This window comes from Octopus sinensis, linkage group LG3 (genome assembly GCF_006345805.1).
Source record: "Octopus sinensis linkage group LG3, ASM634580v1, whole genome shotgun sequence".
NCBI lineage: Eukaryota > Metazoa > Mollusca > Cephalopoda > Octopoda > Octopodidae > Octopus > Octopus sinensis.
In genome coordinates, this window is record NC_042999.1 from 89527825 (window position 1) to 89552824 (window position 25000).

Sequence of the window (25000 nt, forward strand, 5' to 3'; positions counted from 1 at the left end):
TCTTACGTTTTGAGTTCAAATCTAGCTGGAATATTTTCTTTTCTCCATAGCGGTGTGATTAAGAGGTTTACATCATAGCAGCGTTGCTTAGAGGTCTAATCCAGTACGTGCCACCTTGCGTAGGTATTTTCTACTAAAAAACTGGCTTTGTTTATGTTATGTATCGCTACGTCCCATAACTTACCAGTTTGATAACTAAAAATGGATAAAGTAAGTATTAGATTGAAACAAATACTGTGGTTGATATTATCAAACTAATCGCTTACGAACAGAGACTTAGTATGGCAGACGTTGAAATCCTTTACAATTCAACTCTTTTCATCCACTCTCTCTCTATTAATTTGATTCCTCTAGGGGAGACCGGGTCTAGTTGTTACACGGGTAAGTTGTTACAAGCCCATTGTTTCCAACTTCAATAAATAGGTGGCACTCGGGTCTCTACCTCGTGAAGGCCAACTCCATAGCATCATGACTGCACATGTGTATTGCACTGGCAGGCTGTCACGATTTTTTACTCCAAAAGTGAAATTTTGCCACAAGGTTATTTTCTTAACTACTAAAGCACAAGTGGTGTTACTGAAGTAGTTTGTGGCTCATTAGGAAGTGGTGGAAGTTGCCTTCGATACATGAAGGTGTGTCCTGGATGTCATGCATTGCTAGTGCTGTGTACGAGATAATCCCCAGAAATCCATGGTCGGGGCTAATTGTTACAGTGCATCAACTTACCCCAGACATGTAACAACTTACCCCATCTATTTCAGTTTAACACACCTTGCCTAGAAATTACAAAAGGAAGACTACAAGGGGGGGGGGATACCCCTCCTGATGTCATGGAAAGAGACGCTAGAAAAGTTGTGGGTGAAAAGAAATTAATACGGGATGTTGCCGTAAAACAGCGCATAGTGGATGAAATAAACGAACGGAAATCCAAACCAAAGGAGGCAACTGGTACAGAAAGGGCAACAAAGGGGAAGGGAAAGTCAACCAAAACAGGTAATGGGAAAGGAAAGCAGCCTCGCAGCAAGCAAGTCGCCGATTGGAAATGCCTTGTCTGCTCAGATTAATATTCCAACTTCCTTCTAGGTGAAGAATAGGTGCAATGCATGATCTGTAAAGACTGGGCACACACTGACTGTACCGATGGACGACAGGACTTTCTGTGTGATCTGTGTGGTGAGAAGTTAATGGAGGACGATTCCGACTAGATGGCACATGTAACAATGGGGAAATTGGCTGATGAGGACACTCAGTATCACAGTTAGGATATGAAGTGGTTCAAAGTACAGTTAATTAATTAAAATTACACTTCCTAGATGCAAGAAGCAGGCGACGTATTCATTTTAAACTTGTTTGTTAACATAACTCCAAGTTATCGACAGTTGTAACAAAGTACCCCAGTAAGTGTCACAACGTACCCCGCATTTCTCAAAAATTCAGGCTGCAGGAGCACTAATTCTACAGAGAAAGCTATCATCTTCGTTGCCCACTTTAGATCCAACTTCTCACTGCGTGCACTTGGCATATCTCCTCCCGAATCTATCCCCTGCTAATCTATTAGGTACTCCACACATGACAAGTCCGAAAATTCCACCGATTGCTTCAGACCGAGGACACCTGCTCTGACAATGTCTCTTTCATTACCCTCAAATATTGTGCCCCACCAGCTAGTACAACTTATAGAACCAGACCCACTGGTAACCTATTCTCCAAAGTTACCATGCTGTGGGCTCCCGCCTTAGAGAAATTTGATGAAAGTAGTATTGTCACCCCTCAACATTAGCAAAGCTTTTGACTGTGTTTAGCATACGAATCTCCAATCAAAACTTCCTTCTTATAGGCTCTATCCATTTATCGTGTGTGTGTGTGTGTGTGTGTGTGTGTGTGTGTGTGTTTGCGCGTGAGTGTGTGTTTGCGCGTGTGTGTGTGCGCGCGCACTCGTGTACGCAATATGTGTACTTTTAACGATGTCTGTTTTCTTTTTAGTTCCAGAAGTGTGTACATTGAATGATCAACAATACCCAATAGGAGCCACTTGGCACCCCGTACTTGCGCCCTTTGGAACCATGCCCTGTGCCAACTGTACCTGTTTACCGGTAAGTAGATTATTTTTTTCTTAACTTGCGTTGTGTCGTTCAACCAGCTGCCCGCATTCAACCTATGTTCATGCAGAATTCCAATTTAGAGCTACCAGTTACAAATAAAGTCGCTGTCGTTTTCAGTTATCAAAAATAGAGGCGAACCTAACAAATATCTTTCACAATGGAACAGTTTGACTCAAAACTTAAGTAATTGATATGAGTAATACATTACAGTACAAATTCTAAACCCACTATATTAACTAGCTCCAGTAAACTAGTCCCATGGGCATGATTGAATAGAGTTTAAAGATAATGAAGAAATCAGTATTTAATCAATTTGAACCAATCTCTTAATAAAATTAATTTTAAAAGTATTACAAATAGAGAAATCTACTAGAAGAATCCTTTTTTCAGTTGAAGATCATTGCCATTCAACAGATAATTACGGAAACTAAATTTCAAGTATATCCTCTAAGAGTTCCGCCTTGTGTAACCCTTTCAAGAGTTTTAGGGTCCAATCAGTATAGCTCCCTAAGTCATAAAGGTATGCAAACTCATTCTCTACGATAAGATACCAATCTCCAGAGATAAGCTTGCAGTACTCGTAGCTGGTCGATTCAAACTAAATTTAAAAGTCGTACTTATTTTATCGACTCAGAATAACAGAAAGGATCAATTGTCTTTGATAAGATATCGACATTGGGGTATGGTGCGTCCAACAAGAAATACAGTCCAGCACTCTGACCTCTTCGTCACCGCCACTGCTCTCTTGTATAGAAATATGATCCCAAACGGAGCATTAGAAAGAAAATGAGAGGATTAAGCAAGAAATTAATATATTCCAGGGTAACATATTACCATGCAACACACTTATTAACCAACACATAAAATCACCATAATGCAATTTATCTAACAACACCTGTTTAATCGGGCGTTGATAGATAAATCAATGAGAATAAACTGTGTAGTTAAGAAACTGTTAACCGGAATTCGCCTCCACTTGCACGCCATCTTAAACAAGAGTCTACTACCATAGTTTCGGTTGACCAATACTTTCTGAGTGGAATTTGGAAAACGAAAACTGTGTTAGCCGGTTCGCTGTATGTGGTGTGTGTGTGTGTGTGTGTGTGTGCGTGTGGCGGGTGGGGGTGGAGATGGGGGACGCAGACTTTCGGTAAAAGAACGATGTCTTTCGAAATGCAATGAATCAGACGATTACTTCGCCGATTACAAGTGTCCGTTAGACTCTTGAATTCGACGATGATTTTGTTTCAAATAACGATATAAAATAAAATTAAATGCATTTATCATTTGCCAACCAATTGCAGTATTTCATAGACTCTAAGAGTTGTTAATGTTCAGATGATTTTGATAATCGATAGAACAGTGATGTAGTAAGCAAATAGTGTAAAGATTTTGTCTTGATAATATCGTAACGAAATTTACTGCCAATTCTGTGTAATGAAAATTTGATAGTGTGATGCTTACGCATCATCCTTTTCAGCATCATTTATTATTCATTTTACCTCTATATGTGTTGCACCCAACAGAAAGCAATTGTCCATTGCGTCCATTTGACATTGGACTGCCCTCAACCGAAGTGTGTTGCTCCTAAAATATTACCAAACCGCTGCTGTCCTGAATGTGAAGGTAGGTTTTCCGTTATTTCAAATTACCTTCTTCGTAATCATTAGTTCAATATCTTGGAGAATTTAGTGATAAGACAATGTCCACGACAAGGTCAACTAATAATTGATCTTACTTAATCGACTGATAACTTGTTTTGTAAAAACAAAATTATAGAATTTAGAATATCATCATTTCATAGTCGTATTTCTTACGGCATGATATTCATTCAAGCTTTTTGCAGACGTTCTTTTAAGTAAATCGATATATAAAACTTCTGAGGAGTTATGACTAGATCAAGAGTTACTGCAAGTGTTTCATTGTGTTTCAAAATAGAACACTTAATTCTATTTGTCTTCTCAGAAATATCGGCAATAGAAACCGGATTTTTTGGAGTAAGATAAAAAACGACAATTATTTAACATGGACACCTCTTACTGTACTTGTTTTCGTTATGAATAATGACTCAACTTTTCCCTGTATTAAGATAAATTGTGATATTTGTTAACTCGGGAATTTGTGTGAATATCTAGCTTTTATTTCTGATAAATGACAATTTCCATAAAGGTGACTACGTATTCTTGCACGATCTTAGTTACTAGAAGAAAGATTGCCTACATACATGCAAATTGTAAGCTGATTATTTTCTTTTAAAGAAAACTTCCAAGATTTAAATCCCATGAAGAAACGTATATTTGTTCGTGTACCACTGACTAATTGTTTTAATTAGTGCAATAAGGCGATACTCTATATTTCAGGCATTTCAAGGTCAGAGTTAGCTACCAATGGCGTATGATCTTTAAGTGATTTCGCTCATTTGGAATGTCGCTGCGAAAAATTAAGTTTCACCAAAGTCTTATTAACAGTAAATTTAAGATTTTGTGCTTAATTTTTTTTGTAATCATGTCAAATGTCATTGTTTTTCTTTAATTACAATACCAATGAACTTGAAAAGGCATGGGCCACTCATCTCTAAACATTCCTGTAGTTCATTTCAGAACCAAGCGCTTGTTTGGCTTTGTGCAGTGTTTTGTTATATGTATTTTCCCTCCAATTGCATCGAGAGTACTCAATGTATTATGTAAACAGTAACTAGTGATCCTATTATTTTTTTAAGTCCTGGGGTTTGAGCAATATATTTCTTTAAATCTCTCATTTTTAAGGCACTTATTTATAGAAAACTACATTATGAATCAGAATGGGTTTGTTATTTCTTTATCAGACTATATCTATAGCTGATTCTATACTCTCGTTCATAGTAATCCATATTCTATCTATATTCCTCGCCTAAAACATTTGATTTCTTAAACTATTGATTCTGTATAGATTTCTATATAGCATAATCTTGTTAAAATTTGTAAGGATTGAAGACAAGCTTTGTATACAGAAGTGTTACTGCTCTTCGTAACGACTTTGCTTTCATTATTATTTTTTATTTATTTATTTTTGTAATTTACAGGCCATCTCTTTGTTTTTACGCTCTCCCATTTAAGACAATTCCAACTCTAACATGCACCTATTGACTTTGGCATATAGTTGGGAAAGGATACGTGCTTTTCAGAGATAACTCGGGGATCTATCGGGTTCCTTGATTGGCTTAGGGTGACTGTCTTCCTATTAGGACGCCTTATTTTGTTCCTTTTGTAAATTGTTTCTCATGTCAGTTTTCCACATTTGTTTTTTTTACTGTAATTTTCCCGCACCCCTGTTGAAAAAAAGAAATTATTATTATTATTATTATTATATTATTATTATTATTATTGTCATCATAACCATCATCATCATCATTCTTCAAATTTTACAGTTCAGCTCTTGAAAAATCTTTTTGACTATAAATATAATTACATACATACAGATACACATACATATAAATATATATCTAATACTTATATAAAGTTAATCCAAACATGAAGGCACAAATAGAAAACACAAGAATGCGAGGACGTGGAACAAGTATAGCATTACTGGACGCTAAGGAAAGAAGGAGGGTTTAACGTTTCGAGCGGAGCTCTTCGTCAGAAACGTAGGAAAAGGAAAGATCCAAAGAAGGGAAGACGGAGGTAAAAAAAATCGCCACCGGTACACACGCGGTCACATACTTATATACATATATACATGCGTGCATAGGTGTACATACATGACAAGAACGCGTTTTAAACGGCCTATCAATCGCTGTAAATCTTACAAAAATTACTTCGTTGTACTGCTTAAGTAGTGCGGGCGGGAAAAAACGGTCAACACGTTTCGTGTGTGTTTTATTTATCCTCAAAGACATTTTGCGAAAAATATACAAGAAACACAAGGAAGATGTGAAAATAGAAATAAAAAACAGTAAGAAGCATGGCTTTCAACATCAATTATCAACTGAAGGGAATATTCAGCATAGTATGTTTTAATATCAGTGTATATTTAAGCATGTGGAGGCGCAATGGCCCAGTGATTAGGGCGGCGGACTCGCGGTCTTATGATCGTGGTTTCGATTCCCAAACCGGGCGTTGTGAGCGTTTATAACACTCTATGTTATGCTGAATCTCCTTGAGAACTACGTTAAGGGTACACGTGTCTGTGGAGTGCTCAGCCACTTGCATGTTAATTTCACGAGCAGGCTGTTCCGTTGATCGGATCAACTGCAACCCTCGTTGTCATAACCGACGAAGTGCCAACATATTTAAGCATACTATGATAGGCTATAACGAAGTTAATGTTTTCATAACAAGTCGAACCAATGATGACTGATCTTCTATGTGCTAGAAACTGCAACAAATCTCCCTCAGTATCGCTAATATTGAAAACAATAAAGGTGGGGAGTGACATTGGATGATGGCTCAAACGCCATTGATCATAAGTCTGCTATATTAAGGGTTGCCTATGACTTAGCAAAAATAAGTATTGAACATGTGTAAAGGACAGTCGACTTATACATCAAATATATATCTGACACGTATAATTCGTTTCCCAGTTTAACACCACAGTCTGGGTGTTGTGTGCCTTTAAGAGTTCCGCTCTGTGGCCAGATTTTGAACCAGGTTTCTGGTCAGGGAAATAATTCGCTTTTTTAGTTCACCAGTCTCAGGGATCCAGAATAAAGGTTAAGAGCACTGCCCTTCCTCTTTTGTAAAGTTAAAAATAGTTAACTTTATTTTTAAAACATGTTGTCAGTAGACTATTAAAAATGCGTAATAGTCATGTTTGAGACTCTGTCTGTCTGTCTGTCTCTCTCTCTCTTTCTCTCACTCATACACACATACACTCACTCACACACACATACACTCACACACGCACACACTCTCAGTTTCTCACTCCCTCTCTCTTTCTCACTCTCACTCACACACGCACTCTCTCTCTCTCTCTATCTATCTTTATATCTATCCATGATAGATGTACGCACACATAGGTGTACACATGCATAGGTGTACTCACACACACACACACACACACGCAAACCCACCCACACAAATACGCACATGCACACACACACACACACACGCAATTCCATGCTCTTTTCTCCCTGTCACTGTACACGCCTTTATCTAGCGATGAAATGTCTCATTATTAATATTTTTCCCCAAAAAATGTGTTGCTTGTTTGCTTTGCATGTGCCCTGTTCGGGTGAAATCTCTGTCTACTCGTGTGGTGACACAGGCGCACTATTATTTACGTAGATTTTGACAACATTCCTCCTACAGTGCGGTCGGAGGGGGAGACGGAATCAAACAAGAAGACAGGATGTACGTTTTCTGGCCGGAACTATGAACATGGTGATATCTTTGCTTCCAACAAGACTGCACTGAAACCAACCAGAGAGAATCAATGTGTGATGTGCATCTGTTCCGTAAGTAACTAATTAGTTTCTTTTTATAATCACTTTCTCCAACCCTGATCTGTGTATACTCTTTTACCCTTTTACTTCTTTCAGTCATTTGACTGCGGCCATGCTGGAGCACCGCCTTTTAGTCGAGCAAATCGACCCCAGGACTTATTCTTTGTAAGCCTAGTACTTATTCTATCGGTCTCTTTTGCCGAACCGCTAAGTAACGGGGACGTAAACATACCAGCATCGGTTGTCAAGTGTTGGGGGGACAAACACAAACACACAAACACGCACACACATATACATACATATATATATATATATATATATATATATATATATACGACAGGCTTCTTTCAGTTTCCGTCTACCAAATTCACTCACAAGGCTTTGGTCAGTCCGAGGCTATAGTAGAAGACACTTGCCCAAGGTGCCACGCAGTGGGACTGAACCCGGAACCGTGTGGTTGGTAAGCAAGCTACTTACCACACAGCCACTCCTGCGCCTATGTATGTGTAAAAGTTCTTAAGTTTAAAACTATATAATGCATAAACCACCTTCTCTCTCTCTCTCTCTCTCTCTCTCTCTCTTTCTCTCTGAGTATGTGAGAATGCAGGTGCTAAATTGTAAATTCATTTGCTTTAAACTGTCAATTATTCCATGCACTCAGCGCAAATGTCCATACGTGGATTCAGACCTCTCAGAAAGCCATACAATGGTTTTAATTCTGCCCAAAGAGTCTTAAGACGCTTAGCATTTGTTTCGTTTAAAGAAAAATTTTAAGAGTCTTGAGAAAATCTTAGCATAAAAGGAATCAGACTTAGTGTATGAGAGAATTGACTCTGTTGGTAGGGAAATGGGTAAAAAACTGTGAAAGAATAAAGACCAAGAAAGGCAGAGGCAGAAATGGTAAAAGCTGATCTCAAGATGTTGAAGTTCACAAAGGAAATGGCAGACAAAAAAAAAAAAAACAGAAATAGAAGAAACAAATGAAGAGGCATTATCTAATTGATGAAAGCATGTGAAAGCAGATGTAGAAATGATGACGATGATTGGAGGATGAAAGGCAAAGTCAACCTTGGTGGAATTTAAACTCAGAATGTAGCAGCAGACAAAATACCGCTAAGCATTACACCTGACATACTAACGATTCTGCTTGCTCGCTTCTTTAGGTAATAAAAATAATAATCCTTTCTACTATAGGCACAAGGCCTGGATTCTGTGGAGAGAGGGACAGTCGATCACACTGACCCCAGTACTCTACTGCTACTTAATTTATCGACCCCCAAAAGGATGAAAGGTAAACTCAACCTCGGCAGAATTTAAACTCAGAACATAGCACCAGGCTAAATACTGCTAAGCATTTTGCCCAGCATGCTAATGATTCTGCCAACTCACCACTTTAGGTAATAATAATAATAATCCTTTCTGCTATTGACCCAAGGCCTGAAATTTTAGGGGTGGAAACTAGTCAACCACATCAACCCCAGCACTTGACTGGTACTCAATTTATTGACCCTAAAAGGATAAAAGGCAACGTCAACCTTGGCAGAATTTGAACTCAGAGCATAGTGGTAGACGCAATACCACTAAGTATTTCACCCAGTATGCTAACAATTCTACCAGCTCATTGCCTTAGGTAATATAATAATAATAATTCAAATTGTAATAATAGTAATGATACTCTTTGATTAATGACAAAAGAAATTGTCAGTACATTAAAAAAAATATATATGCTGCTACTCTAAGATGCAATCTTTAATTGCCCTTATTCTTTTTGTTTATATTTTAACATCGTCTTTATGGTAATTAAATTAAATGATGTTGAGTGCTTCCTCGTTTATAATTATATTATTTCATGCATGTAGATTTCCTGCTTACTTTTATATTATATTTTCAATGTTCAATAATTTATGTCATAGTCCCACATCTTGAAGAAATATATTATGCATAACTTCATGATCCTGAATGGTGGAACTTCGTAAGATAAGGTAAATAAAATATAATGATGCTATTAATAGTATGATGCTTGCTCAATAATATCTCTAAAAAAATGGTAAACTTAAAATACTCTTCTCTTTTTCTATTGTAGAAAGGAAGAATCTTGTGTCATTTGAAGACCTGCGAAGCAATCAAATGTAAGAAGACGCTAAACCTTAGTGATGAATGTTGTCCAATTTGTCCAGGTAAGGCAATGAGCTGCCTACCTTTTGATTGGACGCAAGAAGCCATGCTGGAATGTCATCCTGCTCATATATCATCACATGCGCAGCGGATTAAGGGGCAGCATTTAGAGTAGAACATCTAGTGTATGGCTACACCTAGAGTTGGGAATTCCTAGAAAGTGTTCCCTCTATTCAAGGGATTTTTTGCTGGGAACACTTTTCACTATCAGTGTAGGGTTACGTCTACTGAAAAAATACTTCAGGGTAAGCTTATTTTTGTGTAGGTTTACCTTCTTTCTAGGAATATTTCTTGGACAATATTAATTTTGCTTTGGGTTACCACTATTAAATTATTATATTTCTCAGGTGTAGTTATTTTTAAGCAAAACACTAGAATTTTTGTATGGTGGGGGGAAATAATGTACAAATACATCTACTTTAGAAGTATAACTAAAGAAGGATTATTTTAATATAAAAATTCAAGATTTAATTTGAATACAGGGTTGTTTCTAAAAGTTGGGTAAAATCTCAGTTGGGACTATTTTTTAATGTTAAGTAGATAAGCCAATAGGTGAAGGTCATTGACACTAGGAAAGGTAGAGTTAGACTTTCTAATTAGAAATCATATTATCATTCATTCATTCATTCATCCATTCATTTTTTTATTTACTTTCATATGAGAAAAGTTAATCTCAGTACTGCAGGCCACAAATTACCAATTAGAACCCCAATCACTGAGTCAATTTTGTGTCTTTCTTACTCAGTATTTATGCATATGGAACAAAATTATTTAAAGTTTCAATCAGTATAGACTACACTACCTTGCTTGTTTCCTTTACAACCCTCAAAATATTATTAGAAGGCTGTTGTTTAGTTCCTTAATTCCTTTATGACTGGCTTGAAATAAGTCCATTCCCATCTAGATAGAACATAAACCTGATGGAAATAAGATTACTTAGTGACTGCTATCTCCAATATTTTGGTAAACAAAGATGCTTAGAAACAAATGTCTTATTAAGTTGTAAGCTCAAACAAAACACTTGCATGGGACTATACAACCACATGATTTCATAGTTTACAATCTCACCTACTCACTCACATACTGTCAGCACTATTGAGAGGATTAAAACCAATATTTTAGCTAAGTTGATGCCTTGCGCACTGAGCTTTCATAACAATTGAAAGACAGTACTAACCAGTCAACCAACATAGCTCAGAGCCTTTTAGAATTTTTGAATATATCAAATTAATATGTAATTTAAATTTATAAATCTATATTAATAGAATTTAACTGCATGCAGATCTCTGTGTATACCTGGTTATGTCCACAGTTATACATTCATAGTCACTACATGAAGACTATGTTGCTCCTGAGCAAATGTGTTAATTTCTATGCAATTACTCGACATGCTAGAAATAGCAACCAAATCTACCATTTGACATACCCTATCATCTTAAAAAAAGAAGAACACATTTGGCAATATAATCATAGAAACACCACTTCTGGAAGAGATAAGATAGTCAAGGAGGAAACTGAACACTTAGAATTATGCATTCATTAGCATCGTTTCCTTTATCCCTCTATCCCTCTCTCTCTCTTTCTCTCTCTCTCTCTTTTTTTATACACACACACACACAGTGATTTACTGGTACAAAAGGTGAAATATAAATCACTATATAAAAGCCAAGCATATAAAATTCTTTTATATAACTGCAGAGCTTGTATAACTTAATAGCTAAATAACGTGTGTGTGTGTACGTATATTAATGTACACACACGTACACATATATACAAAATGCATTTGCTAGAGAGTGATAGAGAGGCGGTATATGAATCAGTATATATGTGAAACTAATGAATAAAACACAAGATTGCTCAATAGTATCATCAATGGATACGTCTCAAAAAGACAGTCAACACTAAAGCTATTGTATTTACATTTTCTGCTATTGTCAACAGAAACCTACTTTTGGTAGTTTCAATTTCTTTACTGGTCATATGCTGCTATTAACCTCCCTGCAGGCTGCTGGGTTGGTAGAAACAACAGTAGACTAGATTAAATGACCAGTATTGGGTTTTCCCTAGTAAATTCTAAATTCAAATGCTGCCAGTAAGGTTAACTTAGCATATCATATCTGCAGAGTCATACACTAAGATTGATTCAATTGACTGTATTCTTCTCCTGTAAATAACAATAATAATAACTGAGAATGGAAAAATATTTAATTCATAATTGTTAGTCTGATACGATCCCCCAGCAACTAATCTTCCCTACTAAGAAACTTTTGCTCCTTAGTTCCCGATGAGCCATAGGTGAAATAGAATATATATTTTGTCAAACTAACAATTATGGATTAAATATTTTTTGCTCTGAGACTTAATTTGAGCTTTTTATTCCAAATGGCCAGACATAGCTTCTTTTTGAACTTGTCATCCTCTGGTATAAAAATAGTAACTGTTTATTATGGTTTAGGAAAATACACAAAACTCTGTTTTGGAGAAGTGGGGAAATAGAACTGTGATATTCATTACTTTACCAGTTTTCACAAGAAATCACAAGGACTCAACTCACTAGTAGCTTATAACAAGAGACGCACTATGTAGCCATTCAGCCTGCAAGAAATAACAATCAAATCTCCCTCGACTAGCGCCCTGCCAACCAAAAGAGAAAAAGAAGAGGGCATATAGTTCTAGACAGCAATAAAAAGATGGAATAGTCATGGTTGGAATGCATTTGATCATATGTTTGCTCAAATGATGTTACCTTGTTTCTAAATACAACTGATATATTGATGACTCAACAGCAGTAACAGTTTATCTTTGTCTGTCTTCTTATCATCAGCATCACATAGGTGACACATTAACAAGAGCTGTAGAAACATCAGGTTTTCTTAACATACACTTGTTGACTGGTTTATTTTAACCAAACCTAATGCCTTCTATTCACTCTAGAAGAGTAATACAATGTTGTAATATTTATTTCTTTTCCAAATGCATTAGTGGCATAAGTGAAACTGGAATCAAAACACACACATTTCACTGGAATCTTATCAGTACAGGACAGGATAGCTTGGCTTCTTATCATTCATTTAAAACTAGATATCATATTGAAATTCTATATCCTAAAATTACCTAATTCTGGTGAATGTGCTCTGAAAGAATAAGCATTTGACACAACAACCTTTTCTTGGTCATCTGCTTTTTCTATTGTACTCATCAGCCATACACAAGTAAAATAAACATTAATAAATCTTCATCAGTTTTCATAATGTGTGTTTAATTCTTTTGAACAACTGAACTCGCTGCTCATGGAATTGATATTCCACAGGCACGTATCCTTAAGATAACCCTCCAGCACACTTAGCATGTCACTGTGACAAAGCTTGACCTTTTAATTACAAGTACAATTCATCTAATGAGCTTTCATACAGCCTTTATTCAATTTCACTCATAAGGATTGAGTAAACTCAAGATTATGATAAAAGATAATTGCCCAAGGTACCATATTGTGGGGAGAAACCCAGGACCCCTTCTTTGTGAAATAAACTTCTTAACCTTATGATTACATTGTATCTATTTATGCACACACACACACACACATATATATACATAAAAACATACACACATGCATGCATGCATACATACATACATACATACATACATACATACATACATACATACATACATACATACATACATACATATGTTATGTGAATGCATCTGACAAATGTCCCCTCAACTCCTGAAAGCCAATGCCTACTTCCACTTTCACAACATGAAGAAAATAAGAGATAGATTTCCCCTTGAAGAGGGCACTACTCTACAAAGGGTAACTCTAGCAGATTGTGCTGCACATATTACAGATGGACAAACTGAGGTAACATTGACTAAAAGGAGGGCATAGCTTTCTATTAATTATTGTGAACATTTCTCTTGAATTCATATTGAAACTAATGACTGGAATTGTAATAGAAGGAGGTGGAAATGGAGCGCAGCTGCCACCACAGTCTATATTTAATTAAGCAAGATGTTATTACTATTGATAATTCTGACTATTCTAAATAAGTCACTAAGTTCAACGAGCAACTATTTTTCTTCACCATTTTTCATTACACACTGGAAGTTTCATTGCTTCTGTCAGAGAGTACAAATGTCTTGAACGAAATTGAGTTCACAAACTGATTTTGATTTTCATTAAATATATTACCCTTTATCTACATCATTAGTACCATCAGAAAATATACATGAACATTACATTATTACTGTAATTCACTACACCCAAATAAAAAATGATAATAATAATAAACATTATTTTCAAAGGATGTATTGAGTAGGGATATAATTGTAAAATCTCAGTCTGATGAAACGAAACAGGGTTTGTTTTCAATTTGAAGCATTTCACTCATTTAATACCCCCTGAGTAAAGCATGTGTGCTGCACATTCTCATTAACTCTCCATTTTAAGTCTATGTAAAAAAAAAAATTTTAATTAAAAAAAAAAAACTTTTATTGTTAGGAAGTAAGTGTCTTAAAATAGAAATTTGGTCCTAGCATGACCATCCTCTGCAATTCAGCTTTCAAATTACAGAACAAGCCATTTCACTTGACTTAAACAGTTAGTATTCTGGAGTAAATTATGAAGATAACAGCAATCCATTCTTCTAAATATTGAGCTTTTGTTCCTAGTCAAATAAAACAATATATAAATATGGTGTGAAAACTTTATATGTGAGAAAAATAATTCTGTTTTAATTTCTGTAATTCAGTGGTATCTCATACTGCTTTTGGTGTGTTGAATGAATGAGAAACAAATTTCTCTTTGGTTAGACCATCAGTCTGTGATAGCTAACTCTCCCCCGACTGAATGTCATGCTTCAGATCAATTGAATATTCATTAAGTTTACAGTGCTACAACAGCTGTTGCTGCTAAACTGCACCACTTTGTGGTCCCTGCTTACAGTCAAATTCACTGAACTGATTATAGCAAAAGGACCAGTGTGTACACAGCTCAGCATGGTTGAGAGCACAAAAACTGGTGATATATGAACAATGTGGGCTTCAGTTTTGGCCATTTCTGTAACTTTCAGATAATTTATCTGTCATATACATGTATGCATGCATACACACATACATACAAACATACATACATGTCTATGTACACACACACACACATGTATATTGCTGCTGAAAATGATATTTCTCTTATGAACAAAACATCAAGCAGAGTTATTTTTCACAGTTCAGTTTAATGAGAATAACATATAAATCATTGTCTGAAAGAAGTTATGTTATTTCTTGTTTGATAGAAAATAAGAATGAAATTACATAGCATATTTAGAACCTATTTTGATTTTTTCCTTTTCTCAAGGAAAATCATCCGTTTATTCAGTAACAATAAATTCTCAAGAATTTCTTTTAAAATGTTTTCATGTGAATGTTTCATTATTTATTTGCAGATGACCAAGAAGGTGGTATTGAGTCAATTGATTATCCATCCAGGCCACATTCGCCAGAATCAGGTAATTTCAAGATGTAGAATCCCATTATGGTATCTAGTTTTAGATGTATGGTAAGATGCCAAACTATCTTGTACTAAGTATGCTTATTTCCTGATGTGACTTATGCAGGAATAAATAGTTTCCTTTGTGTGTCTGCAGAGAGTTGATTTCTCACAGTTTCTCCAGAGCAGTATGGAACTTCAGAAAATGTAACAAGACTTGTGTTGTTAAGATCATTGTCAATATAAATAAAGTCAAAGAGATGCAACTAGCAATAAAAGGCATGTTTTCAACTTGAGATGTTTGGGAAATTGTGAAAGCACATGGCATAGGAGTTAAGAAATTGAGCTCACAATCATAATTTTTGATTCAGTGTACCCTTCAATCCAGGATGCAATTTCTGTACCAGAGGGCATATTGTGTTCTTTTCAAGGCTTATTTCATTTCACATTGCTCCAGTCAACTCAGCTGAAATGAGTCTCTTTTCATCTGTTACACTATTTACATTCTACATAAGTACTTAAAACAATTAGAGAAAACATGACACTCACTACCAAATTGAGTAACAGCTGTAGATTCTTCTGGAAATTATAACCTATTCTCCATCACTCTCTGGGATACTATAATCTACATCACTGGCCCTTTGAGAGGTTATCCTCTACTCTACATTGCCCTTTCTCTGGAAGCTCTCTCACAATTGTCTAGTATAAGTGATTGTCTTCAATTGACACTGGTATTACATTCCTTGTCAGTGAGCATACATTATTGACAGAGATTTGTATTGCAAGAAACTTACTCCTATGTTTACTGAAACTCACTGAGATATTATAAAACATAAGAGAATTGAAAATAGCAAAGCTATTAAAGTATTTTTATATATTATATTAGCACCTTCCCTCTTATGAGCTTAAATTGTGGTATGCATCAACTCTTTTACTGGGTAATGAACAATACTCCCTTTTCTATAAAACTTACATGAGTGTCCTATTCAAAAGATATCAATAGTTTGATAAATGCCTAATGTTAGAAATATGATTTTCCACAGGGATAAAAATTAAGAGCTATATTAAAAGACACCAATTATTTACTTTGTTTTCATCTCTTTTCAGATGTCAAAAAGAATAATGGGAATAATGCATCACTTCCTCTTAATAATTCTTCTGAATCTGGTAAGGGTCTTGCAGTTTAAAATACATACGTACATGTGACACTAGTATCAGTTTCATTTTTTATACTGAAAACATAGGTCTTTCATTTCATGGAAGGGAGAAATCTTGTGACTTTTAATGTCTTTCCAATGAAATTAGCAGCATAAGACAAGTGAATTTGTATAAAATATGCACTAGTATTTTTTTCAATCTCCTGTGCTCTACAAAGTCAAATAATTCAGATCAGTGTGGTAGACTGAGTGCAAAACGTTAACGATGCAAAGTCTGCTATTTTCTGCTATTGTTACGATTAGTTATTGATAGATTTGAAGCTCAGGCATGACTGACATAATCTATGATAAATATAAACACATGATTGCTATTACATATGTTGGAAACTCTGGTCTAAATATAGTTAGACTAAAATAATTTTTTTATGCAGCCATTTAAAACATTCTTTGAACAGTAAAAATTAATATGATAATTATTTTTGTAATTATTTAATTTGGAAGGTGGCAGAATGCTAGACTAGTTTTTCTTTGGGTTTTGAGCTCAAATTCAGCTACATTTGATTTTGCCTTTCACTTACTAGTGTCCATAAAATTAGTATCAACATCTAATCTATTTATATTCTTTCATTACAAATATAAGGGTTCGTCAACATCTGAAGTAGTTTTGATATTAAGTCATATACTTGTAAAGCACAGCGTTACCAAAGCAGAGTATAATGGATTGAATCCCTGCACCTAATAAGTGTATGTTTCTTAGTGTCTCAATTCTAGAAGAATGAAATTCAAAGTCAACCCCTGTGGGGTTTTCACTCTGAATATAAAAGTGGATGCTTTAAAGTTTTACTGTTTCTGTCAACTCATTGCTCTAACATTTAATGAACAATATTGATTCTTAATATTAGAAATATTTGAAAATATGTCTCTTTACAAGACAGAATTTTGTGCTGTTTGAATCTAAGTTCATCAAGTCTTTACCAAATTTAGGCATTGTGTTAAAAGTTGTTTTCTATTAATTACAAGTAATTAACATGATTGTTGCTGGTATACTTGTTCTTTTAGATTATGCAAATAGTTGCACAGATGGAGCACACAAAAATGGCAGCACATGGCATCCAGTTCTTACTCCTTTTGGGCCACATCCTTGCATTCTGTGTTCTTGTATAGTAAGTAATTTTCTCTTTATATCATTGTATATTTTACTGTATTTTCACATCTAGTGTTTAGTAACTATGCAACATAAAATTTAAAATCCTTATTTGCATTGTGAACAGCAAACTCCGAAACAAATAATTTGCACATTTATTCTTAAAACATTCTGCCAGATGTGAACACAAATATGCTAATTACTGTTTTGTATGTCACAGAAAAACAACTTCTCCCTTTTATGACAACAACGTATTCATAACTCACTTAACTCATTGGTGCAAGAGATTTATCATAACATACAATTTTTTCTTATATAACTGCTTCACATATTTGCTGTCCAAGTAATTTGTCAACAGATCAGTGCCCTCCTAAAAGAAACAACACTATTGTTGGTGACCTCATAACCATCTTCATTTTCACATTTACCAACTGTTTATGTTACTGGTGTATATTGTTATTATCCAATGAAGATAAATTTGTGACTCAACAGAAAGAAAAACAGATTTAACTTATGAGTAAATCTCTGGACAAAATGTTTCATGACATTTCTTCGAGCTTTATGTTCTGAGTTTAAATTCTGCTGAGTTGACTTTGCCTTTCACCCTTTTGGAGTCACTGAAATCAATACCAGTTGGGCACTGAAGCTGATGTAATTGGCTAGCCTCCTCCCCTAAAATCTCAGGCCTTGTGCCTATTATAGAAAAGGAAGGCAGCAAAATGGCAGAACTGTTATGCTGTTGATGTCAAATTTGTCGTTTGTCCTTTCAGGGTCGATGAAATAACTATCAGTCAAGCACTGGAGTGCCCCTGCAACTACTAGGATAACAGTTACTTCTCTCATTGCCCATATTCTTGCAATTTTGTCTTATAATTATTATTATTATTATTATTATTATTATTATTATTATTGAGTGAGAGAGCAGTGCATGCCATCAAAGTGACACTGGGGTAAAACATACGAAGCCCAATATACCCATCATGACTACCCATCTGATAAGGGTACACCAGGCACATGCATCACAACCATATGTTCACGATATGGTGATCTCATATCAAGATAAACAGCACATGACCTTGCAGGTGGGGCCCAGTTAGAATTTTCTTCAGGTTGAGTAGCCCATCCCGCTCAAAAGGTCCCCGAATAAGGGTTGTTTAAGGATGTTGAAAGAACCACCCATGTTTCCAGAGGTGAATTATTCAAACCCCAAAGAATCCCTCTCAACACATGGCTATGATGCTCCCCCACTACTTCTGCTCGTGATCAGAGATGCACATATCGTCAGCCACTAAGGGACATGCTCAACTGGTTAAGGTCAAACAACTGACAAGCAAATCTGTGGTATTGAGCAGAATATTTGCTGTAGCCCATCTTTTATACCAAGACAAAACAATGTACATGATAACACTTCCAATCAGTTAAGATCAGAAGCCATGAGAGCCACTGCCTGGTACTGCATCTATTATTATTATGATTATTATTATTATTATTATTATTATTATTACTATTACTATTATTATTATTATTATTATTATTATTATTATTATTATTACTATTATTATTATTATTATTCAGTAGTTTTATTTTTATAGCGTGCTTTCACTTCACTACCGAGCGCAGCTCTGTGTGCCTTGGGTATGTGCTGTGATTTGTTGTGATGCTCTGATGGTTATTGTATGGAAAGTGTTCTGCGTAGGATGTGTGCAGTGCCTAGTATTGCAATTTTCTGTATTTCTATGTGTTTGTAAGTCCTGGTGTTTTTGTTATGTATTTGTCTGAATATTTTTTTATCATGCCTAATGCACCTACTATGATAGGAATTGTTTCTGTATTCAGATTCCACATTCTGGTTACCTCTATTTCCAGGTCTTTGTATTTTGAGAGTTTCTCCATTTCTTTTAGAGACACATTGTCATCTGCCGGTATTGATACATCAATTAGAAAGCATTTTTTTTCTTCATGATCTCTGACAACTATATCTGGCCTATTGGCCTTAATTTCTCTATCTGTGTGTATCGGCATATCCCAGAGTATGGTTGCTTTCTCGTTTTCTGTGACCTTTTCTGGTGTGTGCCTATACCATCTTTTCTCTGTTGTTATTCCATAATGTTGGCATAGCTTCCAATGTATGTAGGTTCCAACTCTGTCATGTCTGTGAATATATTCCTTCTTAGCCAGGACTGGGCAGCTAGAGATAATATGATTTATTGTTTCTTGTCCATCTCCACATATTCTGCACTTACTTGTTATATTTCTTTTCATTACATGTTTTTGGTAATTTCTGTTGGGGAGGCTTTGGTCTTGTGCCGCAATTAAAAATCCCTCTGTTTCTGCTTTGAGTCCTGAGCTTCTCAACCATTGCTGGGATTTTTCTTTGTCTATTTCTTTTGCGTTTAGTTTAGTCCAGTATTTACCATGAAGGGGCTTTTCTTGCCATCGTTTTATCATGCTTCGTTGCTGTTCTATTTTTAGTTTGGATTTCATTTGTTTTATAGCTTTTGTTGTTTCTTCATCTTCTTCTTCTTCTTCTTCATATTTATTAGGTTGTATGATTTCTTGTTTGTATTTGTCAGCTTCCTTAAATACTGAGAACAGTTTTTTGTTTTGCTCGTGTTTTGCCGCTATTTGTATCAGTTTTCCTTCCTTCTGAAGTAGATATTTTTGCAGTCCTATGGTGGTTATTTTATAGTAGTTTTCCAGTTGTATAAGGCCTCTACCACCTTCTATACGTTGTATATATAGTCTTTCTATGTCAGATTTTGGGTGATGCATCCTAGATCCTGTCATTATTTTTCTTGTTTTCCTATCTATTTTGGTCAGTTCATTTCGTGTCCAGTTAAGGATATTGTAGCTGTAACTTATAACTGGGACAGCTAAAGTGTTAATACCTATTATCTTGTTTTTAGCATTGAGCTCTGTTTTTAGCATTGATCTAACTCGTCTATAATATTCTTTTTTTATTTTCTCTTTCATTTGTGTGTGTTGTGTCTTATCTAGTTCATGGATTCCTAAGTATTTGTAAGTTTGGCTTTGGTCTAATTCTTTTATTTCATTGGTTTTATCTAGTGTGATGTTGCTACTCTTAACTAGTTTTCCTCTTTTCATGGTTACTTATTATTATTATTATTATTATTATTATTATTATTATTATTATTATTAAGATCTTCTTTCGAATATGTTTCCATTTCTTGCCAAGTGTTTTCTTTACACCTAGAACAGAGAAATGTACTGTATACATCGGTAGACCATTAAAATAAACACATCAGATTGTTCATTTACAAAGTCATGTAATAGACAAAAAGAGGAAGAAAGACAGAGAGAAAGGAAAAAATAAAAGATTAAAAAGTCAGCAAATATAATAAAGGGGGATTATTATTATTATTATTATTATTATTATTGAGTGAGCGAGCAGAGCATGCCATCAAAGTGACACTGGGGTAAAATATACGAAGCCCAGTATACCCATCATGACTACCCGTCTGATAAGGGTACACCAGGCACATGCATCACAACCATATGTGTGCAACATGGTGATCTCATATCAAGATAAACAGCACATGACCTTGCAGGTGGAGCCCAGTTAGAATTTTCTTCAGATCGAGTAATCCATCCCGCTCAAAAGGTCCCCGAATAAGGGTTGTTTAAGGATGTTGAACGAAACACCCATGTTTCCAGAGGTGAATTATTCAAACCCCAGAGAATCCTTCTCAACACATGGCTATGATGCTCCTCCACTACTTCTGCTCGTGATCAGAGATGCACATATCGTCAGCCACTAAGGGACATGCTCAACTGGTTAAGGTCAAACAACTGACAAGCAAATCTGTGGTATTGAGCAGAATATTTGCTGTAGCCCATCTTTTATACCAAGACAAAACAATGTACATGATAACACTTCCAATCAGTTAAGATCAGAAGCCATGAGAGCCACTGCCTGGTACTGCATCAGGGCTTTTATTATTATTATTATTATTATTATTATTATTATTATTATCATTATCATTATCATTATTATTATCATTATCATTATCATTATTATTATCATCATCGTCATCATCATCATCATTATCATTATTATTATTATTATTATTATCATTATTATTATTATTATTATTATTATTACATTTTCAAAAAGTTCATTCAATTTCTGCTGCATCACCTGGTGTAAACCAGGTGTACCTTTATCCCTATACTCCTGGAGTTTTCACCACATTGCCTTTTAGGAATGCAGAATTGTATTTGTGTCAGTTTGGTTTTGATGTGAAGTTTGTTTAACATCTTTGTGCTTGTTGATATCGTTTTCATTGCATTGGATCTGCTAAATAAATGCTTCCTTTTCATTTTCTTCAAGAATGGACAGACCCAGTGCAGTAAAATTGATTGTCCTAAAGTCTCATGTTCAAGACCCAGAAAGGTTGATGGCAAATGTTGCCCTGTCTGTAAAAAAAGAAGATGCAAAGGTAGGATGTCAATATTTCTCGTATAAGCTGATGATCCATAATTTAATTGAATTTGTTCTTAATTTCCAATTCTACCTTTGTAAAATTTTTAATAAACACACCATATCTTCCAGCATACAAATGAACATAGCATATATAGTGTAAGCATTCAAATATTGTCTCTGTCTTTCTAAATCCTGCTGTATTTTCACATAGAATTTTTGGTCCTCCAAAGTCATCTCAGTGTGTAAGTCAACTTACAGTTTTTGGCTGTAAATCTTAGTTTGTAGAATTCAACTTGTATGCCAGAAAATATGGCATACAAAATAACACTGTATCTGAAAAAGAAGACAGACATTCAGTAGAGTCACATTAATTCTAAGAGACAATGGTTTAGCGCCTATCAAAGACACTTAACCCTTTAAAAGGTTTAATTCACTTAACTATAAACACGATCCATGCTGAAGAAAGTTTACCCCTGCAAACAGTGGGAGGCAATGTAATTAACAAATTGACAAATGTTTTGTTAGCTTGTATAACATAAAGCCAATCCTGCTATAGGCTTGGGAAAATGTACAGAAAATCAATCCAATCAATTATGTCCAAGAATATCCTGCCTTGTCAGTAGAATTGTTAAAAGTTGGCTTCTCAATGGTGCATGCAAACCTATACATAGCTATTTAGCATCTTAAACACACACACACACACACAAACATACACACGTGTGCATGCACGCACACACACACACACACACACACACACACACAAACATATTCTTGCACACACACATGCACACAAACACACAAATATACAAATTCACGCACATACATACAAACATATATGTATGTGTGTACATGCATGTATGTGTGTGTGTGTGTGCATGCATGTATGTATGTACATATGTATATGCATGCACATGTGTGTATTTATGCTTTTGTTTACATTTATGCTTTTCTGAAAATCTCAAGCTACAGTGTCATTGTTACCATTTCTCCAGTCAATGAATAAATACACTGGCTTCACCTCAAAGACATGTAAAATAAGAGAACTCTTACTTGAAAAACGGGTAATGGTTATTAACAGAAAATGCACCAGCAGTACAAAACATGATACCTCAACAGTATATATATATATGTATAATCCAATCTATCATGAGATAATTGATATAAAAAGAAGCATATGTTTACATATGTACAAATGTTAGGGAACCCTTAGGAAGTACTCTTTCTGCTAAATATTTTATGTTCTAAATATGTTTGAGTATAAATGTTTCACGTCAAATCTCTTTCAAGGAAACACTCAGGATTATCACATCTTTCAATGATAATGGCCAAAAGTCTTCATGTTTTATTGACGATTAGTTTTGTGCAAGACGTTTGGAATCTACTTCTGTGTGCATATCCTACCAGAAGACAGCAGGAGAAATCTTCAGAGGAAGTGTTTGTAGAATTCAACTTGTATGTCAGAAAATATGGCACACCAAATAACACTGTATCTGAAAGGGAAGATATTCAGTAGAGTTTGTTCGACTAAAGGTGGTGCTCCAGCATCGCCAGAGTCAAATAACTGAAACAAGTAAAAGAATAACCTAATGGTTTTGATTCCCAGACCAATCATTGCACTGTCTTCTTGAGAAAAACATTTCATTTCACACTGCTCTGTGGTCATTTGAGCATCTGTCGTGTGGCCCACTTGTGCAGCTGTAAAGGCAATGTTGATTTGATAGCTTATATGAACACAAAGGGAGCCAGGCCCACCCAAGTCTTGATTCCGTGGTGCCTTCCTTCTATTTCTGAAGTGCCACTTTTAGTAGAGATTCAGCTGAGAACCTTTAGGTGATCTTATTTTATAGCGAGTGAGACATACTGACCATTTTCTCATAAATTTTCCCTTGCATTGTGAGGTTGATAATTAACTCAGCTGACCATTTCATCACTCTCTCTCTCTCTCTCTCTCTCTCTCTCTCTCTATCTATTTATCTATCTTCCTCTCCCCCCTCTTTCCTTCTCTCTCTATACATGCATACACATACATAGCAAGAGAAATTCATTATTGAATAATACATACCAGAAGAGTTTTACTACTTACAAAATTCAATCATTTTCTTTCACTTTCTCTTTCTCAGGTAGAAAATGCCGAAAAAGAAATCGAATTAATACAACTCCTTCTACTGGATTATCACATAGACCTGGTTCTACCACAACAGACCCTACTCAGATTTTCCACAATCTATGTATGCCCAAAGGTACAGATCGCCTAGTGTATATGTCAAATGGAACTGATTCTCTCATGCTTGCTTTCCACCATATCAAAAAGTCAAAAGTAGATGTACTGCGATGGGATATACCTAAAAAGGGTAAGTTAGTTCTAAATTGTAAAGAACGGAATCATACTAGTTACAGAGTTTCTTTTAGCATCATTCTCATTTTGGGCTTTTCCATTTCAGGTCGACTTGTTCATTTCAGAAAAGAAACAATGAATGCAGAAGATTTTCGTTCAAGAACAAAATCTACAAATATTTTAGGTGCTACAAACAAAAGTAAGTCTTTTAGTATTTGAAATGTTTACATATTGTATTCGGAGATTTCATATTTTGTGAGAAAAATTAATTCTTCTGACAGTCATTCCTTTTCAAGAGTATTAGAATTAAAAATGAAGTGGATATATACAATAGGCGCAAGATGGCTGTGTTGTAAGAAGCATTCTTCCTAACCACATGGTTATGAGTTCAGTCCCACTGCATGGCACCTTGGGCCAGTGCCTTTTGCTATGGCCTCAAGCTGACTAAAGTCTTATGAGTGGATTTGGTAGATGGAAACTGAAAGAAGCCCGTCATATATATACATAGGTGCATGTGTTTGTGTGTGTGTGTGTGCCTATGTTTGTCTCCCCAACATCGCTTGACATCAAATGCTGGTGTTTACATCCCCATAACTTAGTAATTCAGCAAAAGAGACCGATAGAATAAGTACTAGGCTTACAAAGAATAAGTCCTGGATTCGATTTGTTCAACTAAAAGTGGTGCTCCAGCATGGCCAGAGTCAAATAACTGAAACAAGTAAAACAATAACCTAATGGT

At 35.4% G+C, this 25000-nt stretch overlaps 1 protein-coding gene across 3 annotated transcripts in view; it reads left to right on the forward strand.

Annotated features, from left to right (window-relative positions):
* Positions 1-25000, forward strand: part of LOC115209499 (chordin-like protein 2) — a 131814-nt gene that overhangs the window by 105963 nt on the left and 851 nt on the right. Inside the window, exons 3-12 of one of the 3 annotated variants that reach the window (XM_036501132.1) lie at positions 1984-2093; positions 3629-3728; positions 7367-7536; positions 9608-9701; positions 15138-15200; positions 16289-16348; positions 17398-17501; positions 21834-21942; positions 24047-24277; positions 24368-24460. In XM_036501132.1, the coding sequence (XP_036357025.1) occupies positions 1984-2093; positions 3629-3728; positions 7367-7536; positions 9608-9701; positions 15138-15200; positions 16289-16348; positions 17398-17501; positions 21834-21942; positions 24047-24277; positions 24368-24460 (1134 nt within the window). The remainder of the gene's footprint in view (positions 1-1983; positions 2094-3628; positions 3729-7366; positions 7537-9607; positions 9702-15137; positions 15201-16288; positions 16349-17397; positions 17502-21833; positions 21943-24046; positions 24278-24367; positions 24461-25000) is intronic. The other 2 variants (XM_036501134.1, XM_036501133.1) reach the window with 2 other exon arrangements.